The 20784-nt window shown below is 39.8% G+C and overlaps 1 protein-coding gene across 1 annotated transcript in view; it reads left to right on the top strand.

The window, feature by feature from the left end:
• The window catches only part of EXOC4 (exocyst complex component 4), a 632532-nt gene that overhangs the window by 430516 nt on the left and 181232 nt on the right, over positions 1–20784 (top strand). The window contains exon 11 of the mRNA XM_016148762.2: positions 12179–12398. Coding sequence (XP_016004248.1) covers positions 12179–12398 — 220 coding nt within the window. The remainder of the gene's footprint in view (positions 1–12178; positions 12399–20784) is intronic.

The following is a 20784-nucleotide window of genomic DNA, read 5'->3' as shown; positions in this document are numbered from 1 at the left end:
TGGTATATAGCTGCCAAAACAAAATATGCATGTGGGAAATTATATAAAAACATGTACTAGTATATATGAATGCACATAGTAACAATCTGAACACATAAATGCTAAATGCAAAACTCTTTTGCCTATGGCTGTCATCTGAGGCTATAAGTTTTCATTGTTGACCTCATAAAAATGGACAGTTTTATATCTGCTATCATATTGAAAATAAACTATTAGAGGGAACTAGCTTCCAGTCTGATGGGCTAGGCATTTTTCACAAATTGCATATGAGACAAAGCAGTTTTCTGAAACATTTTTCCCCATTAAAATGTATTTTATATCTGCGCTATGATAAAGCATATACTCCACACATTTTTTTCCATCACTTTGAAAACAGGAGACATTTCGAAGGGGTTAAGAAGTACAAATTCGCAGTTATAGAATAGTCAGGAGGATGTAAAGTACAGCATAGAGAATATAGTCAATAATATTCTAATAACTATACTGTCAGGAGGATACTAGACTTATTGGGGGGGATCACTTCGTAAGTTATATAAATGTCTAACTGCTATGCTGTACACCTGACAGTAATATAATATTGAATGTCAAAAATAAAAAAAAATTTTTTTTAAGAAAAGTAAACAGGAGACATTTCTCAGATGAAACCAAGGCTTACGTTGGAATTTTTTTATGTTTGAACTGCCTCTATAAGGCTTTTTCTGTCTCTCGCACATTCAGCTGCAGCTAGTAGCGGCAGTCAGCCCAGGAGTGTAACTCGCTGGGCAGAGTAACCGGAATCCCGACGCGGACACTCGGGCAGCTGTTTTATTCTCTGTGTGTTGTAGGTGTTTGTCATCAACGTAGTCCAGAGGGACATAAGTTCTTCAGGAACTCGTAAACATGTGATCGAAATTCCTTTATAGGGTCTCGTTTTTCTTTGGAAGTGTCGTATATTTCATTATTTTAATGCCGATATGATTAACAAATATTCACCTCCAAGTAGTCATCTAGACAGGAGCCTTTCTCCTCCTGTGTTATTCCATATACAAATGTAATTTTCTATATTTTTCTATGATTTTTTTTCACCGTACAAGGTTATTATGATATTCTTGACTATATCCCCTACGCTGTATGTTATATCCTCATGACTTGATTATTTTATAACTGGAAATTTGAACCTCTTATTCCCCTCCATCATTTTTGACCTTCCCACCTTCTTTTCCTCTGGCAACCATCATTTTGATCTCTATGCCTATGAGTCTGGTAGGAGAATTTTTAACATTTACTTAGCTCAACAGAGGGTATGAAAACTTGAATAAAATAGAATGGTAGGAATTATAATGTCCTTAATCCCTATGTAGTAAGTGGACCTATTTATGAAACTAACTATAAAGAAGGAAATGACTCTGAGGCCTCTGGAAAGAAAGAAAGAAAGACAACGATAGTAGAATGCCAGCTGAGATGGCTTAAAAATGCTTACCTTCGCTCACTTTCGATATTAAGTTGATGTTACTCCAACCCATTTTGTCAGGTTGAACCCCTGAGAGTGTAATATGACAATAGATGGCCAAGAGTGAGTCTCTGCAAAGCCGATAATCTCCTCCAAATAGGAGCGAGCTCTGGGGGGGGGTAAATTTGAGGAGGACTTTGAGCCTTTATGGAAATCACTTTGCGAATATTGTTGCAATATAATTATAAATATTGGTCTGGGAAAGTGTGGCTGTGGGATCAGAGAAAGGAACCAACAGAAATGTGAGAAGATTATTACGGTTTAATTGAAATAATCAAGTATGTGAATAAAAGAGATAAAGGTATGAAAGTTTGGCAGACAGGAAATGTCTGTGACTTACATACATCATAATTGTTGACTAGGGGATCACTCTCTATTTTCCAGGTACTTTTTCTCATAGCACTTTGCAGTTAATCAGGTGATAATAAACATAAGAGTGAGATAAGAAACAATCATAAGCTAAATTCAGGAATGAGGTTAGGTGCCAAATAGGCTCATTAGAGATCATTCAAACTGAGTTATCCAAAGCATTTATTTATTAAATACAGTGAAATCCATCCTGTTGAGGAACAGTGGAGGAGAGAACCAAGTGGCCAGCCTGTTTCTTCCAGCAAACGTATACTGTAATTTTCTCCCAACAGGCTCACAATTCATGTTTTTGACACATGAAATATTTCCAGTCTCTGACATGTCACTGATGTGAAAGTAGTATTCAGCTGAGGCCACATTCACTAAATTTCAGATCACCAGGAATGCGACCAAGTTTTGATTTGCTAATGTGCCTGAAAACACCTCGTATTGATACATGTAACATAACGCATGCATCATTTTACTTCACATCTTTCTCTTTATTCTTTCACTATCTCCATTGTTTCTCCTCGTTTAACCAGCCATATTCGTTCTCTAAAACATAGCCTTAAAACAGTCTGTGCATTCTAACCCTTTTAAAAAACACTGGCCTTTCAAACCAAGTCTAAATAGTTTGTGATAGAAACATAATATTATCACTTACTAAAACATTTATTAACAGTATCCATTGTACTTGACATAGTGTTAAGTGCGTCAGGTATGATTCACAGATGTACAAAGCGCAGTTGCTGCTCTGAAGGAGCTTAATTCTAATAGAGAAAACACAGAGGGAGAGAAATGACTAATGCTATGTAATGAAGTAAGTAGTTCGAATTAATAAAGTAGTTAAAAGAGATCGGGGAAAACTTTATGAGTGAGTGAGCTTTGAATTGGTCTTTGAAGGAAGATTATAGTGAAAATGACAGTTTTTCAAGTCTCCACTCTAGCTTATGTACCACAACTTAGAAAATGCCTGGGTGGACTAGAAGTAGACCACAGAGATATGAGAAAAGGCATGGAATTTTTGTTTAAGAGTACGCAGGAAGCAAAGTTTACCGATGAATAGAAGTAAAAAACATGTTAGACTTATCGATACCTACTAGGTACCAAACACTGTCTACAATGAATAAGATACAGTCTGTCGCCCCCAGATGTTTACAGACTCGCAGGAAATACAGACACCTCGTCAGGGATATTCTGTGGCCCTGAGTGCTGTGGGGCAAAGTGAAAGGGCATTCAGCCTAGACTCAAGGGAGAAGGCCTCCTGGAGAAAGTAACGTCTAAGCTACCGGCTGTAGGGCAGGTAACCGTTAGGGAAAAAGTATAGGAAGAATGTTTTAAGCAAATGAAGCAGTAAGTGCAAAGGCCTGGAGGAAGAAAAATGGGGTGCATTCATGACCTGCAGGTGTGTGTTCTATGCCTTAGTGAGATTAATAGCTGTACGTTGGATAAATTAAAGGAAGAAGAGATTGAAGATGGAAAAAAAAATGGAATTATTTTAGGGAAGTCTGGGGAAGAAATGATCTTCAATTAGGTTCTATCTATTCATCTACACCATCTTGTTTAACAGAAGCCTGAATTGTGGTGCTGGACATTACAAATGGAGGCCCAGGCTCCAGTGTGGCACTAATTGAGGTGGCACCATTCATACCATATGCTATGTGAAGGATAGTCCCTGGGGCACGATTCTTTCACTGTGGATGCTTTAGTACCAAACAGTATGTGGCATATAGTATACACTCCAGAAATATTGCTTAAATAACTGAAGGAATGAACAGCGAATACATACATGAACATAAAAGATAATGTAAAGAGAAGGTCTCAAAGTCTGGATGCTTCTTGCATTAGTAGCAAGGCTGAAAATAAGAGGAAAGGATGAAAGATGATCAAGTTTAAGCCTGGGTAACTGAAATGAGAATGATACAGAAATAGAGGACAATGAAATAATAATGGGAGGGTAGCTATGAAGAGTTTCATTTTAGACATAGTTTGAATTATCAAGAGGACATCCAGTCGAAAGTACCTAACAGGTGATTAAAAGTGCATGTCTGGAGCTTGAAGATTTGCCAGATCCCCTGTATCTGGCACTAAAATGTCTAAAGGCTAGACGGATGTGGAACACCTAAAATAAAGCATATTTAATATGTTACACATAAGTTTCAGACGATCTGATAGACGTTTTGTAAGAAGTTGCAATTTTTCTGGAAAATTTTTCTGACAGCCTTCTCTCATAGAAAGCATAAAGAAGAGGTTATTTTACTAAAAATAAGATAAATGGAAAGGATAAAAATAATTCCAGGCCTATTGGAAAAGCAGGATTATTATTTTGTCTCTCTGAGTTTTGTATTACTAACCTTTATATATTAATTTATTTATATGCATTTTTTTGCTAGGTAGTAACAGTTAGAGCTTGAATTACTTCCATTTCCAAGTTATGGTTAAAAAAAATTAAACAGCTGTCATTTTAAACAGGCTTACTTTATTTTACCTAAAGTGCTTTTCAGCCTGGAGGGAATACTTAAATGTAGTCGAAAATCACTTGCAATAGACTCATGGTAAGGTTTTTTTTAAAGTTAAATTTGTTTACAAGCCTGCAGAGTTCAAGTTTTGTAGCTAATATTCTTTCCTCCCTTTGCTTAATGGCTTTCGCCTCTTTTCTCCTCTCGTCCTAGGCATGAATTTCACTCATTACAAATAAGAGCATCCAGATCGCTTTTTCTTTCATTAGTTCAGCAAATTGTCTCCTAGCGTATGGGCCGAGGACGTGATCGGCCTCTGCAAGGATGAGCTTATTTTGCACTTTACCCGGGAAATCTCTGTACAGAAAAGGCACACAGAGTATCCCCCCTTGGCATGAAAAATTATGGACTGTTGGGGGATCCTTTTCCTGATGTGCCTATGACTTACGTCCAGGAATTAAGAGGCAACTGTGCTCCAAAGTGCATTAACCTTTATGGATTTTTCTTTGGTTTTCATGTTCCACTGATTTATGTTCTTAAATATGCCTGTTGCTGCTGTTTCTGAACGAGTCTCTTGTAAATCACTTCTAAATGATCTTTTTCAAGTCAAATAATCCAAGCAAGTTGACTATATCTCCAGTCAATTCCCCTGAGATTCCTTTCTTGCTTTGCCCAAGTTGTTTCCAATTTGCTTGGTGCCTTAAATGTCATCTCTTAGAGTGACTAAATAAGTAAGAAACGTGTCTTAAAGGTGCCTTGCTTGCTGGGCGGCTTCTTTCTGCACGCTGAGTCTTTTTGGCCTCTGGCACGACTTCACTTGGGTTTGATTCCAAAGGCCCATTTACCTGGGTACAACTATCTGGTTCCAGTTCTTTGTGCAAGGATAGGAATGGATTTTATTATGCGTTATAGATTGATCTCTTTTTTCCTTATGGCAGAGATTTTGAGTTTGCTCTCATCCAAGTCTGCTCTTCCCCTTAGAGCGATGTGCAGGCACTGATCATCCGGCGAGCCTGACTGTTCTGAGTGCCACTTGGCGCCTTTTTACATGGGCCCATAATAGTCCAGGGAAATGCAGTTGGCACTCAGTGTTTCATTGTCTTTCTATGGCCAAGGGTTGTTTACTCAATTTGAGGGGAGATGTAATTTGATTTTGTCTTTGTGAGTCACGTGTCATTCATGATATAGGGTTGTTGTTACGCTGCCGTCTGCATCATTTCCATAAAACCAAAACGTCAGATCAAAGTTGCACATTTCAGAAAATTCAAATTCAGAATTCTGGCTTTTGGAGCACAAAGAATTCACTCATGTCACTCTCATGAACAGTGCATCACTGTTTATTGATAATAAAGTTTTTAACATATACGCATAAATATCTGCGTCATACGACATTATTTACATTAAATGCGATGACAGTGCAGTACTACATGATGAGGATGGTGTCATGGTGACTTACCTTGGCTTATGCTTATCTGCTTAAGCAGAGCTTCTGCGGACTTAACGCAATTTTTCACATAGGCACCTTGGACCAAAATGAAGAAGATGGTTAAGATTCTTAAATATGTCTTTAAAGCTGTTATACAGTGGAAGAGATTCAGAGCTTCTCAGTGGAGGCAAACACGGTCCATCTCTGCAGAGTCAAGACCAGGTGAGAGAAGCTGCAGAATATCACACATGGGTCCGAGAGGTCAGTCACATGTTTCTGCTGGATCCCATGCATGGGATCAGGAGACAAATGCCCAAGCCTTGCAGGTAAATACTATGTACATTATTCTGCCTAAACTACCAAAATAATGCACAGCAACCTCAGGAAATTTCAAAAGGAAAATTAAAATATTGTTCGTTGTGTGATACAGATTATATACAGATGCATACAGTAAAAACGTAATTAGCAATGAACACTGACGCACTCTTCACGAGAGAGGCATGGATGAATTCTTTTTGCTCCAAAAGCCAGAATTCAGAACTTGAATTTTCGGAGATTTTCACCTTTGATTTTGTATTTCAGTTTTATGGAAAGATGATGTTTCCCCATGATTGGATTGAGGTTATGTATTTTGGGCAGGAATATCAGAGATGCGATGCTGTGTTCTCTATACCGTATCAGGAGGCGCATGGTATCAATTTGTCCCATTACTGGTAATATTGTCCGTAGAAGTGAAAAAACTCATTAGAGGGTGAAGGTAAAGAATACGTATTTACTATGAGCAACTACTTTTATTCAAATGAATAAATATCATTGCAGCTTCTAAAATATAACAAAGGCCGTCTGTGCTCAAGGATATTTCCAGCTGGTGGCAGCCATAACTCTTGGCTGAGATAAAATGGAAGAAATGGAGCTTTGCAATGAAATAGAATTTGCAGTGAGAAGGCTAGGTTAAGTAAGGGCTTGGGAAACCTGAGTGACATTTTAATTAGTTAATAATTTCTCTGTGTAGAAATCAAGTCAAGGTAAAAATTTTGAAAATACTGGGTGAAACATACATGGTGTGTGCTTGTGTACATACTTGTTATAATAAAGAGTAAGCTTAAAATATAGATGCTCCCTGTGTACATAGTTTAGGATGCCCCCTAGTTGATGATATTCTGAAAAGAAACCTTTTGGTTAAATATTTGCAAAAGGCAAAATTAGAATTTTGGAAATCAAACTCATGCTTTCGATATTCAAATACAACGAGAATCAGTGATGTACTCTCATTTGTTTTTTGGTTTATCTACTTTACAACTTTACTTTTAGGAGCCTGATGTGAATAAGATTCCCCGAAATCCTGTAATTAGATGCTGTGCATATGACATTATATAGATCCTTTCCTTTGATTCTCATTCACTCTCCTTCTGTGTACACAGATGTACCTGGGCTTTGTGTTTGCTTTCTCATCATTTACAAGGATAGGGAATCCCTAGTGTGGAAGCACTTCCTGAGATGAAATAATACCCTTTTGACAGGGTTCCATCTGTGTTCATCTTAACTTTGAAGTGAAGTGTTTTCTTTCCTATTGAGATTCTTTTGACTGTTAAAAATTCAATGCTTGCTTTCTTCTGTAGAGCTGATGGGGAATGCTCTTGGGGAAACGACTTTCTGATGGTTCTCTAAACCCTAGACTCTCTCCTGTCTCCCATTCAACAGATCATTTTTAAAGTACTTAATAGGTAAAAGGAGCCATGCAGAATGCTGGGGGAATTAGGGGAGGGCGTGCAAAATATAGACTCACCCATGAAAAGTGATAAGTACCTACTCCAGGTAACTTGTACAAATAATTCAGCAGAAACAAAATGAAGATGTTCACAATAGGATTATCTATGATAAAACCCGGAGGCATCATTAATGCTCCCTAGTTACTGTTTGGTTTAATAGTGTGTGCATTAGCATGACGGAATGAGTCCGATACTCTGCGAGAGAGCAGAATGCGAAGTAGTGTGAGCAGCTGTGTTGTGCAAAGTGAACAGCAATGTGAGGATGAGGGCACGGCCTAGAGGATGTGCCTTCGGTGCGAGGCAACCGTTACCGTTGGGGTGGCGAAGAAAAAGTGGTCATTTTTCTTTCATTCTTTTTTTCTGGATTTTCATTCAAAAATTTTTTTTTCATTTGGACCTCTAGTCCAAATTCTTGGGAATGGGCATTATTTGTCAGAGAGGACATGCCCTAGGTCAGTAGCCGTGAATTGAAGTTAAAGGATCTGTTAATACTTTTTTCAATGCTTCCTTCATCAGATATTTTCTGAAAGCCTACTGTGTGCTAGCCATAGAGTAGTACTAGGCACGAAGGATACAGCAGTGAGCAATTTACACTTGGCCCCTGGCCACACGGGGCGTTTCGGTCAGTTATACGGAGAGCAGCAGCTGCCATTTACTTAGCAGTTGCTATGGGTCCACCTCTGTGCTGAGCGTTTAACCTTTCTTCTTTTTTGTTTAATCATCAGAAGAGTCCTGAGTATTACCATATCCATTTTACACAATACAAAAGTAACATTAAGAGAGGCTGAATAACCCGCGCACGACTGTACATTCAGGATTCAGACTCAGGAATACCTCCTCTAAGTCCTGCTCTTGGCCACCCACTTTCTCACATTATTCCTCCTCGAAGTGACCAGGAGTCTGCTTTACCTCCTGCGTGCCTAAGAAAGTTCCTATTCTGTATCCTTCCTGCCCCCAAAAAAGAGCAGTTTGCCCATTTAATGTATACTTGCTTCCCATTTTTGACTAGAGTAAAAAAAAAAAAAAGCGCGGGCAAGACAGCCCTAATTTTTCTCTTTCATCCTCTCTCCAACGTGTCCTGCTTTCTGCACAGTGAGGGTCCTCTCAGCTCTGAAAGCAGATTTGGAAACATGTTGAATGGGTCCCCTCGAGTTAGAGATGACAGCATCAACCTGGATGTGTCATTTTAGACCGATGTGTACACTTTAGGGAATAAATGGTTCGTACTTGAAGGAAGCCCTTCAGCTGGAGTGCTGGGAGCTCCTCCATCACTGCCGCTCAGGGCAGTCTCACATTTTAGGGACACCAAGGCAAATAAGGGACCCGAAAAAAAAGAAAGTGGGAATCATTTAGAGCCTCCTGTCACTGCAGGCTAACTACTAAAAATTTTGTTCCGATGTTAAGGATTTTGAAAATGGAGGAAGTACTTCTGGTCGGAAACCTCCAAGTCTCAGTGAAAAGAATAAATATGGCTTCCGATGATTGATTCTCATAATATCGAAAAATGATAATAAAGTAAAAAGGCCTTTGCTGTATTTATTCATTAGCAAATGCATAACAGTGGTCTTCTTTTAGAGGACAACCAGGGAGACCAAGATGCACCGAGGCAGGGCCGGGGCGGGGGGAGGGTTCTCTGGATATGAGATGAAATCAGTAGGGGTCAACATGGTAGGATGTAGGATTTAGAGATCTTAAAATTATGACCATGGTTAACTACTTTTATTTCTTCATTTTTTTTTCCTACCTTCTTCCGCTGTTCTTAAAGATTTATTTTATTTTCTTTGGAGTCATGCTTTTATTTGCCTCTTCCATGTTGATAACATCAGTTAAGAAGCCTTGTTGCTGTTTCTCATGGCTTCACAATTTTTACTTTTTTTCCCTACAGCCTTTGGGTTACATTTTCATTATGATAATCCTGTATATACTCCCTCCTTCCCCTCACACCACACACACACACACGCACACACGCACACACACGCAGAAATTAATGGAGTGTTTAACTGGTGCTATGCAAGATTAATCATGATTTATTTATTTATTAAATAAAGGAAACGCTTTATTAGCTGAACAGCCAAACTTAAGGAACATTTATACAACAAACTGTGCTCTAATTAGAAAGCAATTTGTAGTCTTTGGTACGTGTAGGGTAACTTTTATATTTTCTAATTTTATTTTATTTGAGCAGTTAATATATTCATGGTATTTAAAAATCAGATGATTCAAAACAATTTTATAACTGAAAAATCTTGTTCCCACTCCTCTTGCTGACCCCACCCCCGCTCTTGCTTTCCAAAGGAACCCGCTTTTCTCAGTTTGTTGTGAGTCTTCCCAGGGTGTCTTCATAATAGCAAATAAGGGTATGTGATTCTTAGACAAAAGTCAGTGTACTAAATACTACTAAATACGTGTCAATTTGAACCTTGCTTTTTCTCTCACTTAACCGGTATTATCCTGGAGACCTTCTCACGTTAGGGCACCAGCAGCTTCCATGTTTGAGAGGTTGGGGTTTCTGCACCACAGTTTATTAAACTGAACCCTAATTGATGGATTTTTTTTTGAGTCGTTTCTAGTCCTTTGCCATTAAAATAATGCTACACCCATCTATGTAATCACGTTCGGATATAGCTGTCACAAATTTTTCCCTGAAGAAGGATTTCTGGGTCGAAAGGAAATGTATTTGTAATTTTGAATGATAGTGCCAACTTGCCCTTCATAATGTTTGTACCATTTTTCACTCCCATCAACAATGTACGAGAATGCCTCTTTCCCTACTCGTAGGCCAGCGGAGTGTGTTTTCAGACTTCTGGGATTTGACCAATGCGTGGCTGTAAAAAAACAGCATCTCAGTATAATTTACTTTTCATTTTTCTCATATGAATGAAGCTAAGAATATTTTCTTGTTTAATGGCCATTGTATTTCTTTTACTGTAAAATTTTTATATCCTTTGATCATTTTTCTACTAATTTGTTTAGTTTTTTCTTAACCGTCATCTGTAAGTTGCCGATATATCTTCCCAGTTAGTCATTCATTTTTTTTGCATTTATTTAATGTCCTTTTCCTTCTAACTTTTTTATTGAGAAAATTTTAAAGTACAAGGTAGCCCTTGCTTTGCATAGCACTGTGGAACTAAAATTACCATGCAAAGCAATCTTAATAGGGAAAATCACAGTTGCTCTGTGACTTTAAAAACTTTTATCAAACATTAAAAACTCTGTTATAAATGTATACAGATATGAACAATAAGAAAACTAATGTATTCAGTCCACTGTGACTGAATACATTAGAAACATTGAGAAATTAAGTGTTTTAGTTCAGCATTAAAATCGTACCGAGTAGTTTGAACAATACTTACCAGGATTTTATTCTTCACTTGTCAGCGTCATGAAGTATCTCCAAGATTTCCTATGATGTGCAACTTCCTCTGGTCTTCATCCCTTTTGTCACAACCACTTTCTTCGTGTAGGTCAACAAGTTCACCCTCGCTCTGGCCGCATCTGCCTCTCAAATGGGGGCAGTGTCAGCATTTCCATGGTCGGCTATTTCTTCTACAAATCCATTTACATTCAATTCAGATTTTACTCCCACTGTTATCACTTTGAGTTTTTTCTGTACTTGTATCTGTTTTTGGCCCATTCCCTTTTTAAATTACCCCGTATAAATTGTCACATGGGTTTATCACTGGGAGACGAGAGGACAGCACAGCTACACGCCTTGCTGCCTGTACCTGAACTGAATAACAGACATTCGGTGATCACTCACCGATACACTTTGAATGTAGGGACATGACTGATCATTGATCATGATGAACTGCAGTTATTCATGTAGAGGTCTCAGAACCGAATGGCTAGCCTCAAAGTTTATACTTTTTGCCATTATTCACAGTTAATAAACTGGGGTGACTGGGATTTAAACCTTGGTTTTGGAGGGCTGGTGTTAAGTAAACTGCAGTAACGTAAATTTGTGCATATCAGAACCATGCATAGTAAAACTCCAGTGTAGAAAAGTACAAAGAATAATACAACGACATCTGCATACTCATCTCTGAGTTTTGATGGTTATTAACATTTCACTATTTATGCTTTAAGTGTGTTTAATAAAGGAAATAAATCATTACAAATAAAGTTGAAGTCGTCCTTTGTCCCCCACCTCCTATCCTGTTCCATATCATTATGAATTAAATGTGTATTCTTTATATTATCTATCTATCCTATCTATCTATCTATCTATCTATCTATCTATCTATCTATCTATCTATCTAACATTTCTACCTACATCTATAAAGATCTCAGTGGGAACGATGTAGTATTTAAGGGTGCGCTTCTAAATTTGCATCTTAATTTGTTTTCCATTTATCATGGTTTCCTTTGCTTCTTTTATACTTATTTCCTTCTTAAATTAATAAAAATATTTTATCTTCTCCCTTTGAGTTTAGCAGTCATGTTTCCTATTTCATCCTATTTCTATTCAATTAGTGAAATAACTGGTATTTAAAATATCTGTGCGCATAGACATAGATAGGGAGATGAGTATTATAGAGTGATAATTCGCTCTTGTTAAGAATTCTGGGAATGTTCCCACATGTCTCCATGGATACAACCGAAGCCTCGAGATACTCATGTTCGTTTTGTCATATTTCTATAACAATTTTTTTGATACATTTAGCAACCATAGTACTCTGTCTTCCAGATTTATTCAGGAGATTGAGCATGCCCTGGGACTCGGCCCGGCCAAACAGTGTCCTCTTCGAGAGTTTCTCACCGTGTACATCAAAAACATCTTTCTCCATCAAGTCTTGGCCGAGATCAACAAGGAGATTGAAGGAGTCACTAAAACATCTGACCCCTTGAAGATCCTGGCTAATGCAGACACCATGAAGGTGCTGGGGGTGCAGCGGCCTCTGCTACAGGTAACAATATACTTTGAACTTACTGTTTTTATCAGCAGTTTTCATTGCCTTGGCAAGAGTCACAAATTGGGGGCGGGAGGGGGGAGTGGCGGGGAGAGAAGAAGAAGAATCACCCATCTGTCTCCGTATCATCAGGGACAAAATAAGAAATAAATTATACAGACACTAGGGAAATTTAGAACTAATGTAGAGTTAATAGAAATTCCTTAAGATCTTTAAGAAAAACATGGTTAGCTTTGAACATGGGATGGAGTGAGTCTCATTAACATTCCGGCAGCTTCTCATTATTTGCCTGGAATTTGCCCTTGAAAGGAATTCTTTTTCCATTGGTGAATGCAGCCTGGAGTATGCAGGACTTCCCGGAAGGAAGTCACTCAGCCTAACCTCAACTCTACCCATTTGAGGCCTGACTTACAGCTGAGAACTTGGCCAGCTCGTGATGAATTTGAACCCATCAGCAAACTGGCTTTTAAAAGTCAAATCACTTACTTAAAGTGATCTTCTTGTTAGTATTGAAAATTTTAACTTGAATATGTAAAGAAATGGTTTCTGGGCAACAGAAATAATTTCTCAGTCGATATGTGGAGGAATAAGCTTGAGGTATTTATTTTATATTCATATGATCCAGTGACTTGAAGGTAAATATAAAACTAAAAGAACATAGTATGAGTTGAATTATAGTTGCACATTAACTAGTATTACACTGTAATTAAATTTTTATAATGTTTCTTCATTTAAGAGGAAAACAAGTTTATTTTTTACATAAGTTTCATGATATGAGGTATCTCAAACTGTGGAAAGCTTGAGCTCTTCACAGAGAAATTGTATAAATGGAAGGAAGTTAAAGTTACTTCGTTGCTGACCTTACCTGCCTTTATATACGTCTCTCTTCATTTTTCTTTCTTTGTACATTAGAACTAATGGAAGTGCTGGACACCTCATAGAGAAGTGTCCTGGTTAGGTGCCTTCTGTTTTTAATGGGCAGACTCTTCTATGGTATCGAGAAAATAGAATAGAGGGATTTGCCTCTCCCAGCACATGCCTTATAGCATCACACCAAGGAAAGGGCTCATTTTGGTTCTCTGAGTCTGTGTTAGATGTGCTCCTCGTGCGGAATCTGTACCGAGCATGGAATGGGAGAATGACCAAGGCACGTGCTCACGATCCCTCCACTGCGTTCCTCTTCCGCTGGCTCTGCATGGCTGGGACCTTCTCTCAGTCTCAGTTCAAATATCACCTCCACAGGGAAACTTTTTCTGACTATCCTACTTCAGGACATCCCTTCCCTGGCTATTCTCCATTTCCCCTCCCATCCCCCCCAGTCCATCCTCAACACTGAAACCAGGCTCTGGACTGTATCACCATAGCTCCCTTACCAGGTGACTTACAGTCAGGTTCTACCAATAGGTAGCACTAGCAGCAGATCGGAAGGTGAGAGGAGAAAGAGGTCGGGTTGTTTTTTACCTCCTTCCTTTCCATTTTGGATCATGGTCCTGGCTGTGGGCACATCCTACTATACCGTAACAGTCTTGCCAGGTGACACTCCCTCCATAGCTCAAGCACTGCCCTTCCTTCTCCTTACCCCTTAATTACAGCTTTCTTCTTTGACTAGTTTCTGGCATCTCAGCATCCCTTGCTGCTGCTTTCAGTGCTGCCCACACCTCTGCAAGTCATCTCTTTATTAATGTTTCTTCATTTGAGTCATCTGAATGGAATTCTTTTTTTGGTCAGGATCTTGAAGAGATCTCCCCAGTTAGTTGCTATTTTAACACTGATTTCTTTCCTCCTTAATACAACAACTGTAATTATTATTTCCTAACTTGTTTATTTTCTGTGTTTTCCCACGAGAATGTAAGTTCCAAAAGCATAGTACAGTGCCAGGCGGCAGGAATGTGATCAGTAAATAATTTATGGAATGAATGCATACACGCATAGGTAGGCGGGTCGATGGACAGATACAGTGAATACGTTTTGAGAGTCATAAATAATCAGAGTAGGAAGACGAGAAATAGGAAATAACAAGAACTTGTTTATATTTTTCTTTTGTCTGACCATATCATTAACTTCTTCTCCATCAGAAAACCTTTCAGTATTGATGTCCCTGAAGTGTCATGTTCTCTGCTGTACAGAGCAACTTTAATATGCTTAGTGTACTAAATTTAAAAGAAAACACAAGACAACAATGTGCTACAGAGTCAATCTGTGAACTAAAGATGCTGGTTTATTAAACAGTTTTCAGCTCGAGTAGCAGAGACACATTAAACCTCATAACTAGTTAACTTCAATCAGGGCCATGTGAGGGCCACGCACTAAATTACATCTCTGGGCACTTTACCTATGTGCTTCTCGAATGACACCCAATCTCACCACCAGCCTCTTATACATGTTACTCTGCCTCTTGTTCTTTCAATCAGTTACTCCATTCTGAGGCTAGATAATAACTCCAATTTTACCCATTCTGGCATTGACTTGCTCAAGATATGATAATTCTGTGTAAGTGAGTAAATCTTGAAACAAGTCGTTAATCTCTAAATTTACTTTCAGAACCAAAACACCTGCTTTCTTATTTGGTTATTTTGTTGCCTTCTCTTCATAAACATTTTATTATATGAGAACGCAAATTCGTTAGACCATATCAATAAATTTGTTTAATATTCTCGGTGTTATGAGATTTAAAAAGCAAATGAAGCAATGGTTGTTTTCCTTTCCCATGTCGATCATTTCTCTTGTTTTATAATGATTGTAAATTGTTTTCTAGCATGATTTCTCATGCTCAAGTTTTAATGTTTCTTAAAGGTGTTTCTTTGTCACCTTGATATTTTTTTGTTGGCTAATTGTAGGTGACTGATCTGAAGAAAAACTAAGAAATATCCTAAAACATCTTAGCCGAGTTTCCAACACGACTGTTAAGAAGGGAGCTTGGAGAAGGATGTTTGTGAAAGATGTAGATGAGTTAAGAATTCAGGTACATGGAGTGGACAAATGTCCATTAAGGTCATCCCTTCTGCTAGAGTAGAGGAAAGGATTGTGTCTGTCCCCTGAGGGGCCACCCAGTGTCATATAGCATCAGTCCAGCTGGATTCTCCAGGAAGAGTGGAGGGACAGCTGTCTCAGGGCTGCTGTCATTTGTTTGATGATGCACAGATGCAGAGAACCCCAGGACACCTGTCCTTACCTCCGTAAATGGCATCTGGGCCGCACAGACAGTTGGTTATAAGGGCCATTTCCATGGGCGATAATGTGTTTTCGCATCAGTAATTTCACTTTCTAGGCACAGAATTCATAGAAGGGAAAGAAGCAAATAAAAAGGGAGCGATTACAAGCATCATTTTATAGGCGAAAGAGCCGTGCAAGTGTCGGCCCCAAATGCTGCAGCAGCGGGACAGTAACCCTAGTGACAACAGCGTCCATAACGTAGGTAGCGGTGGTGAGAGCAGCGAGCACTCTGGTAGCCTTCCGTGTGCGCTGGAACACTGTTCTGAGCACGTCATATGTGTTGACTTCGCTGTACACGTGTTGGCAGCAGCTTTGTGAGGGCGATGTTCTTATTATGGGGGGGAAACTGAAAAACAGTGAAACCGAATCACTTGCCGCGGTCACATAGCTAGCATATGTCAGAAGTGTAATTCAAACCCTGGCACCCAGTCCTGGAGTCCATGCTCTGAATGAGTTATCTTCGAAGCTCAGCCTGAGGAGCGGGCTTGTCTGTAAGGAGTTGCTACCGTTCTGCTAGGGGCTGTGCAGAATTAGACACTGTTGAATCGAATAGTAGAAAAAAAAAAAAATGAGATTTGTGTTTTGTGTCTCTTTGAGGTTTTTAAAACTTCTTTTTTCTAGTAAATAGCTTCTATTGTATTTTATAACAGTATCAATCTACGACAGGTGGGGGGCGGGAGGGGACCTGGCCTGTCGCTGTAGTTAGGGACATACTACTCTCAACCTCTTATTTCCCGTATTGCCTCACAGAGATGTAAAGACACAGAACCACCCGTCTCTCGCCTCAGCACCCAAAGTACTTTCCAACAGATGGAATAGTTTGAGTATTTTTGTGGGGAGTCCTCCCCTAAAATCCCAGCTCCAAGAATGGTGTCTTCTTTAGAGGAGTTGTACAATCTTTAGTAAATGGGCGGATGGATGAGTGAATGAAAATGAATGAACGATGGCTTCCTTAGTACACGGACATGCGTATATGTTCTCCGCTCATGGTATGAGTCATGGTCTTGGGTTCAAAATTCTTAACAAAGCTTAAATTAAAATGTCGCGCTTCTTAAGCCTGTAGTGTTATCAGCATGAAGGCAGGATTGAACGTACCTCATGGTCTTACTGTCTGAGATTCCACTTTTTTTTTTTTCTTTTGTGAAATGGTTTCCCCATGTTGCAAGGCAAAGCAAGCTGATACCCTCTCATGCCTCATATGTCTACAGGAGCCTACAGATTGTTTATTCCTTACACTCAAGGAAACATCCACTCAGTTCTCTATTATTGATATGGAGATGTCATTCGACTTATTTCTTCTTTAGTGTCTCCATCCAAAAATATGGCGGGGGACTAATGCTTAAGATGCTTATCTTTTACCTGTCAACCTGCTGAATGGGCATCCAACTGTGTGAATAGAATCATATGTAGTTTTTTCTCTTACTCCTTGAGGGAATACACTATACCCTAGCTACTTAGAGAGTGTTCTGTGGAGGAGGACATGTGTCTTCTGAGTCAGAATCTGCGTTCGTACGGTATCGCCAGGTGATGTGTATGCACGTTAGAGTCTGAGAAGCACTGCCTTGTACCAGCGCAAGACACAGTGTGGTCGATGGACCGTCAGCATCAGCATCTCCGAGCTCGTGAGAGGTGCAAGTTCCTGAACCTTGCTCTGCTTTGGGGTGGGGCCCAGGAATCTTTGCTCTAACCAGCCCTCCAGGTGATTTTGATAGAGACGAAGATTCTAGAAGCATGCCTTACATAACCCCACCGTGCCCAGCTCGAGGTGAGGAAACGGGAACTGATACTGTGGGCTCAGTGTTGTGGTGAAAACAGCAGTCATTTAAAAAAAAAAAAAAAAAAAGCTATTTAGCTTTGTTTCATACAGGCCCAGAAATTGAAAAAACAATATTTGCAGTGGCAACAGAAGCCGCTTCCTAGTCTAGCACATTGCTGGATTTTGCGGAGTTCTTTCCCAGCACAGGATGAGCCTACATTTTCTGGCTCATGTAGGTTGCTGTGAGATAGAGGCAGCTTTTCTAATGCTTAAGCTCAGATTCTCGCACTGGAAGAAGAAACATCAGCTGTGCGAGTAAAAATTTTAGGCAATCTCAAAACATTTGAAGCGTGTTTTCATTTTTCTCACTGCCCCAGTATTTGTCAGTCCCTCTGAGGAATGAAATGGCTATAGAGTCAGCCCACAAACACCACACGCTTCCTTAGCCAGCTGCACTTCCCACTGTCACCTGTGGGTTTAGAGCTGTGATCGTCAAAGACGATACCCATTAGAATCACCCAGGAGCTTTCTGAAAACACCACCGCTCAGATCCCATCCCAGGGATTCGGCTCAGTTATCCCGAGTGGGGCCCGGGCATCAGGTTTGTAAGGTGCCAGGTGGTCCCAGCGTGCAGCCAGCATTTGTGCCACTGCCACTGGCCTGGCTCTTTCTGTGCCGTAGAGTCAATGATTGCCCTGAGAGGAAGTATATGAACGTTACAGCTGAGGCATACTTTAATTCAGTCAGGTGTGTAACAGGGCTCTCTTTGATACTTTGAACCAAGCTTGGTACCGAAGCTTTGGAAGCAGATACAAATGGCTTTAAATCTCAGCATTTCAGCTGAGAAACTTGACCAATTTGCTGACCTCTGTGTACCTACCTCCTCCTCTTTCAAAGAAGAAGAATGAAATGTGTGTTGCAGGAACGCAGGAATCATTTCTAATGAATGATTAGGTGACATAATGATCGGAAGGCGTATCTGCTTTCTTCCCTGTCACGTGCGTCAGCTTCAGCGTCGACCCCTCTGCTATGTGCCCCCCGCCTGCTCTTTAACGCACCTTCGCAGACTCCTGACTCCTGCGGGTGTGCTCCACCACTGCCGCCCCTGTCTAGATGCCGGCGGGCATCTCCTCTCATCAAGTACTTGCCGTTTCTCCACTCCTGTTCTCTGTCGCCCACGTGGTAACTCCTGCTTCCTGCCTCCCGCCCCCCTAGTGTGGCAGCAAGAGATAGTATCGTTTTACCTCCTCTGCCTTTTTTCCCGGAGTGTGTCCACTGGTCATTTATTAGCAGCAGAAGCGGTATGCAGTGTTTATGACCATTTCAGCTAGCGTGTTTGTTTTCTAGGGCTCCTGTAACAGACTTGGTCGCTTAACACAACAGAGGTTTAGTCTCATCGTTCAGAGTCCAGGGGCCACGTTCTCTCCAAAGGCTCTAGAGGAGGACTCTTCTTTGCCTCTTCCACCTTCTGGTGGCCTTGTCGTTTATTGGCTTCTGACAATATAACTCCGATTTCTGCTTCCGTCTCCACATGGTCTCTCAGTTGATCAGGAGTGCGGCCTGGGCACTTATAGGGCACTTTCCTTAGATTTAGAGCCCACACTAATCCAGGATAACCTCATCTCAATCCTTACGTTAATTACATCTTCAAAGGCCATATTTTCAAGTAAAGTCATATTTTGAGGTTCTCTGTGGAATTGAGGGGCAGGGAGACACTGTTTAACCTACTACAACTAATAATTGGAAACAAGTTATATAGAAAGAAATAGATTCAACGTGCTATGTTTTCTTTGAAGACTCTCTGCAGGAAGCGGTATAGAAGTATTGCTGTTAAGGCATTAAGGACAGGGAGGTCTAAATTCTAAGTATCAGCGAGATTCCAAACAATTTTTTTTTGGTAGGCTGAGTGATCGCTGGAGCTGTAGTTAAGCCGTATTGAAGGTTCGTAGACACAACTACTTGCAGTGCGATGATTTGCTAGAGGTAATTACACCGACGCCCAAACCTATTATCTCTCCTGCTAAGCCAAGGTACTGCCAGTCGCCTCTCGCTGGATTCCCAAGGAAATGTGGTCGGCAGCAGTAGCATGCTGCTCTCCTCACATCGGATGATGCTCATACGAAGACCGTTGCATTCGAGTGCTATTTGCATGGCGACCAGTTGTGCCGTTCCACTTGGTGGTACAGAGTAGATTCAGCTTTTATTAGCCTAATTAGATCAGTCCCGTTTAAGGTCTGCTGGAAGGCATCGTGATCAAAGATAAAGACGATCACTTGATTTTTTTCCCCCTTCTGAGAGGTGGTGCTGATGGTCTCACTGTGCTAAAAGAAGTCTTAGAACCAAAATGTTTGGGGATCTAACATAATTCTTCAGTGTCTGTCTAAACCTAAAGAAATACGAATTTACCATAGATTTTACTTTTGACTTCCTTCACATTTTACTCTTATTATTTTATTTTATTCATTAGCAATATTCGGCCTCGTCATGACACTGAGGGGCCTCAGATAAGTACTGGTAACTACTTCAGGTTTTATTTAGGAAAGTGGAGAAGATGCCTTTATCCTCATCTTTGGTTGCTTAGATTGTCACTGCAGCTTTCAATGCTCATCTGTTCACTTCTGAGACAGCTGAGCAAATTAAATTTTTTGTGACCAATGGGGACTTCAGGGATTTTATAACATTTATCTTCCATCTTTAAAATTGTTTTATTGAGTCGTATTGTTTTTGTATTGTGAATTCTGTTACTGGTCTAATGCATTTTAATGTTTGTAGAATTTTCGTTGTGATTCTTCATAGCCATTTAGGAAAATAACTAAAGTAAATTTCATCATGGCATGGTAGGAAAAGTATATAAAATGAGGATCAGGTCGCCTTCTCAGTGCAATGACCTTAGACAAGGCCAGGCCACTTATCTTCCCTGAGCTTCGTGAAGATGATGCTGGCTCAACTACCTCATAGACTAAGATGGAAAGCTCAGTGGGATCAGGTGTTCATCAGGGCTTTATGAACTGCTCTACATATTGAGTTGTTGTTTCATAACTGTTACTGTTATTGGTCCACATGCCTACTGATCATTATTTTAAAGAAAACAGCTATAGAAGTGAGCGATGTGTTTCCTGTTTTATCAAGAGCTTCACTAGTTTTTACCAACATATTGTTTCATACATGGTTAGATAACCAGTATAAGAAACTGACAACATTTTTTTTTCTAAAATTTATTATGAAAATATTTTAAGCAGCTAACAAGGGCTCAAAAAAATTGTTCAGTGAACACCCACTTACCATCCAGATTCTACAACTAATACATTGCTACATTTGTTTCATAGCATAAGCAAACTTGGTGATTTTGTTTCTTCTTCAGCCATCACAGAATTGAATTCCTAGTCATTCTCTAAGTTCTTTACTACGGGGTTA

This window comes from Rousettus aegyptiacus, unplaced genomic scaffold (genome assembly GCF_014176215.1).
Source record: "Rousettus aegyptiacus isolate mRouAeg1 unplaced genomic scaffold, mRouAeg1.p scaffold_m13_p_13, whole genome shotgun sequence".
In the NCBI taxonomy this organism is placed as follows: Eukaryota; Metazoa; Chordata; class Mammalia; order Chiroptera; family Pteropodidae; genus Rousettus; species Rousettus aegyptiacus.
Note: the sequence above shows the minus strand (reverse complement) of the source record. Positions and strands in the feature narration are given on the sequence as shown.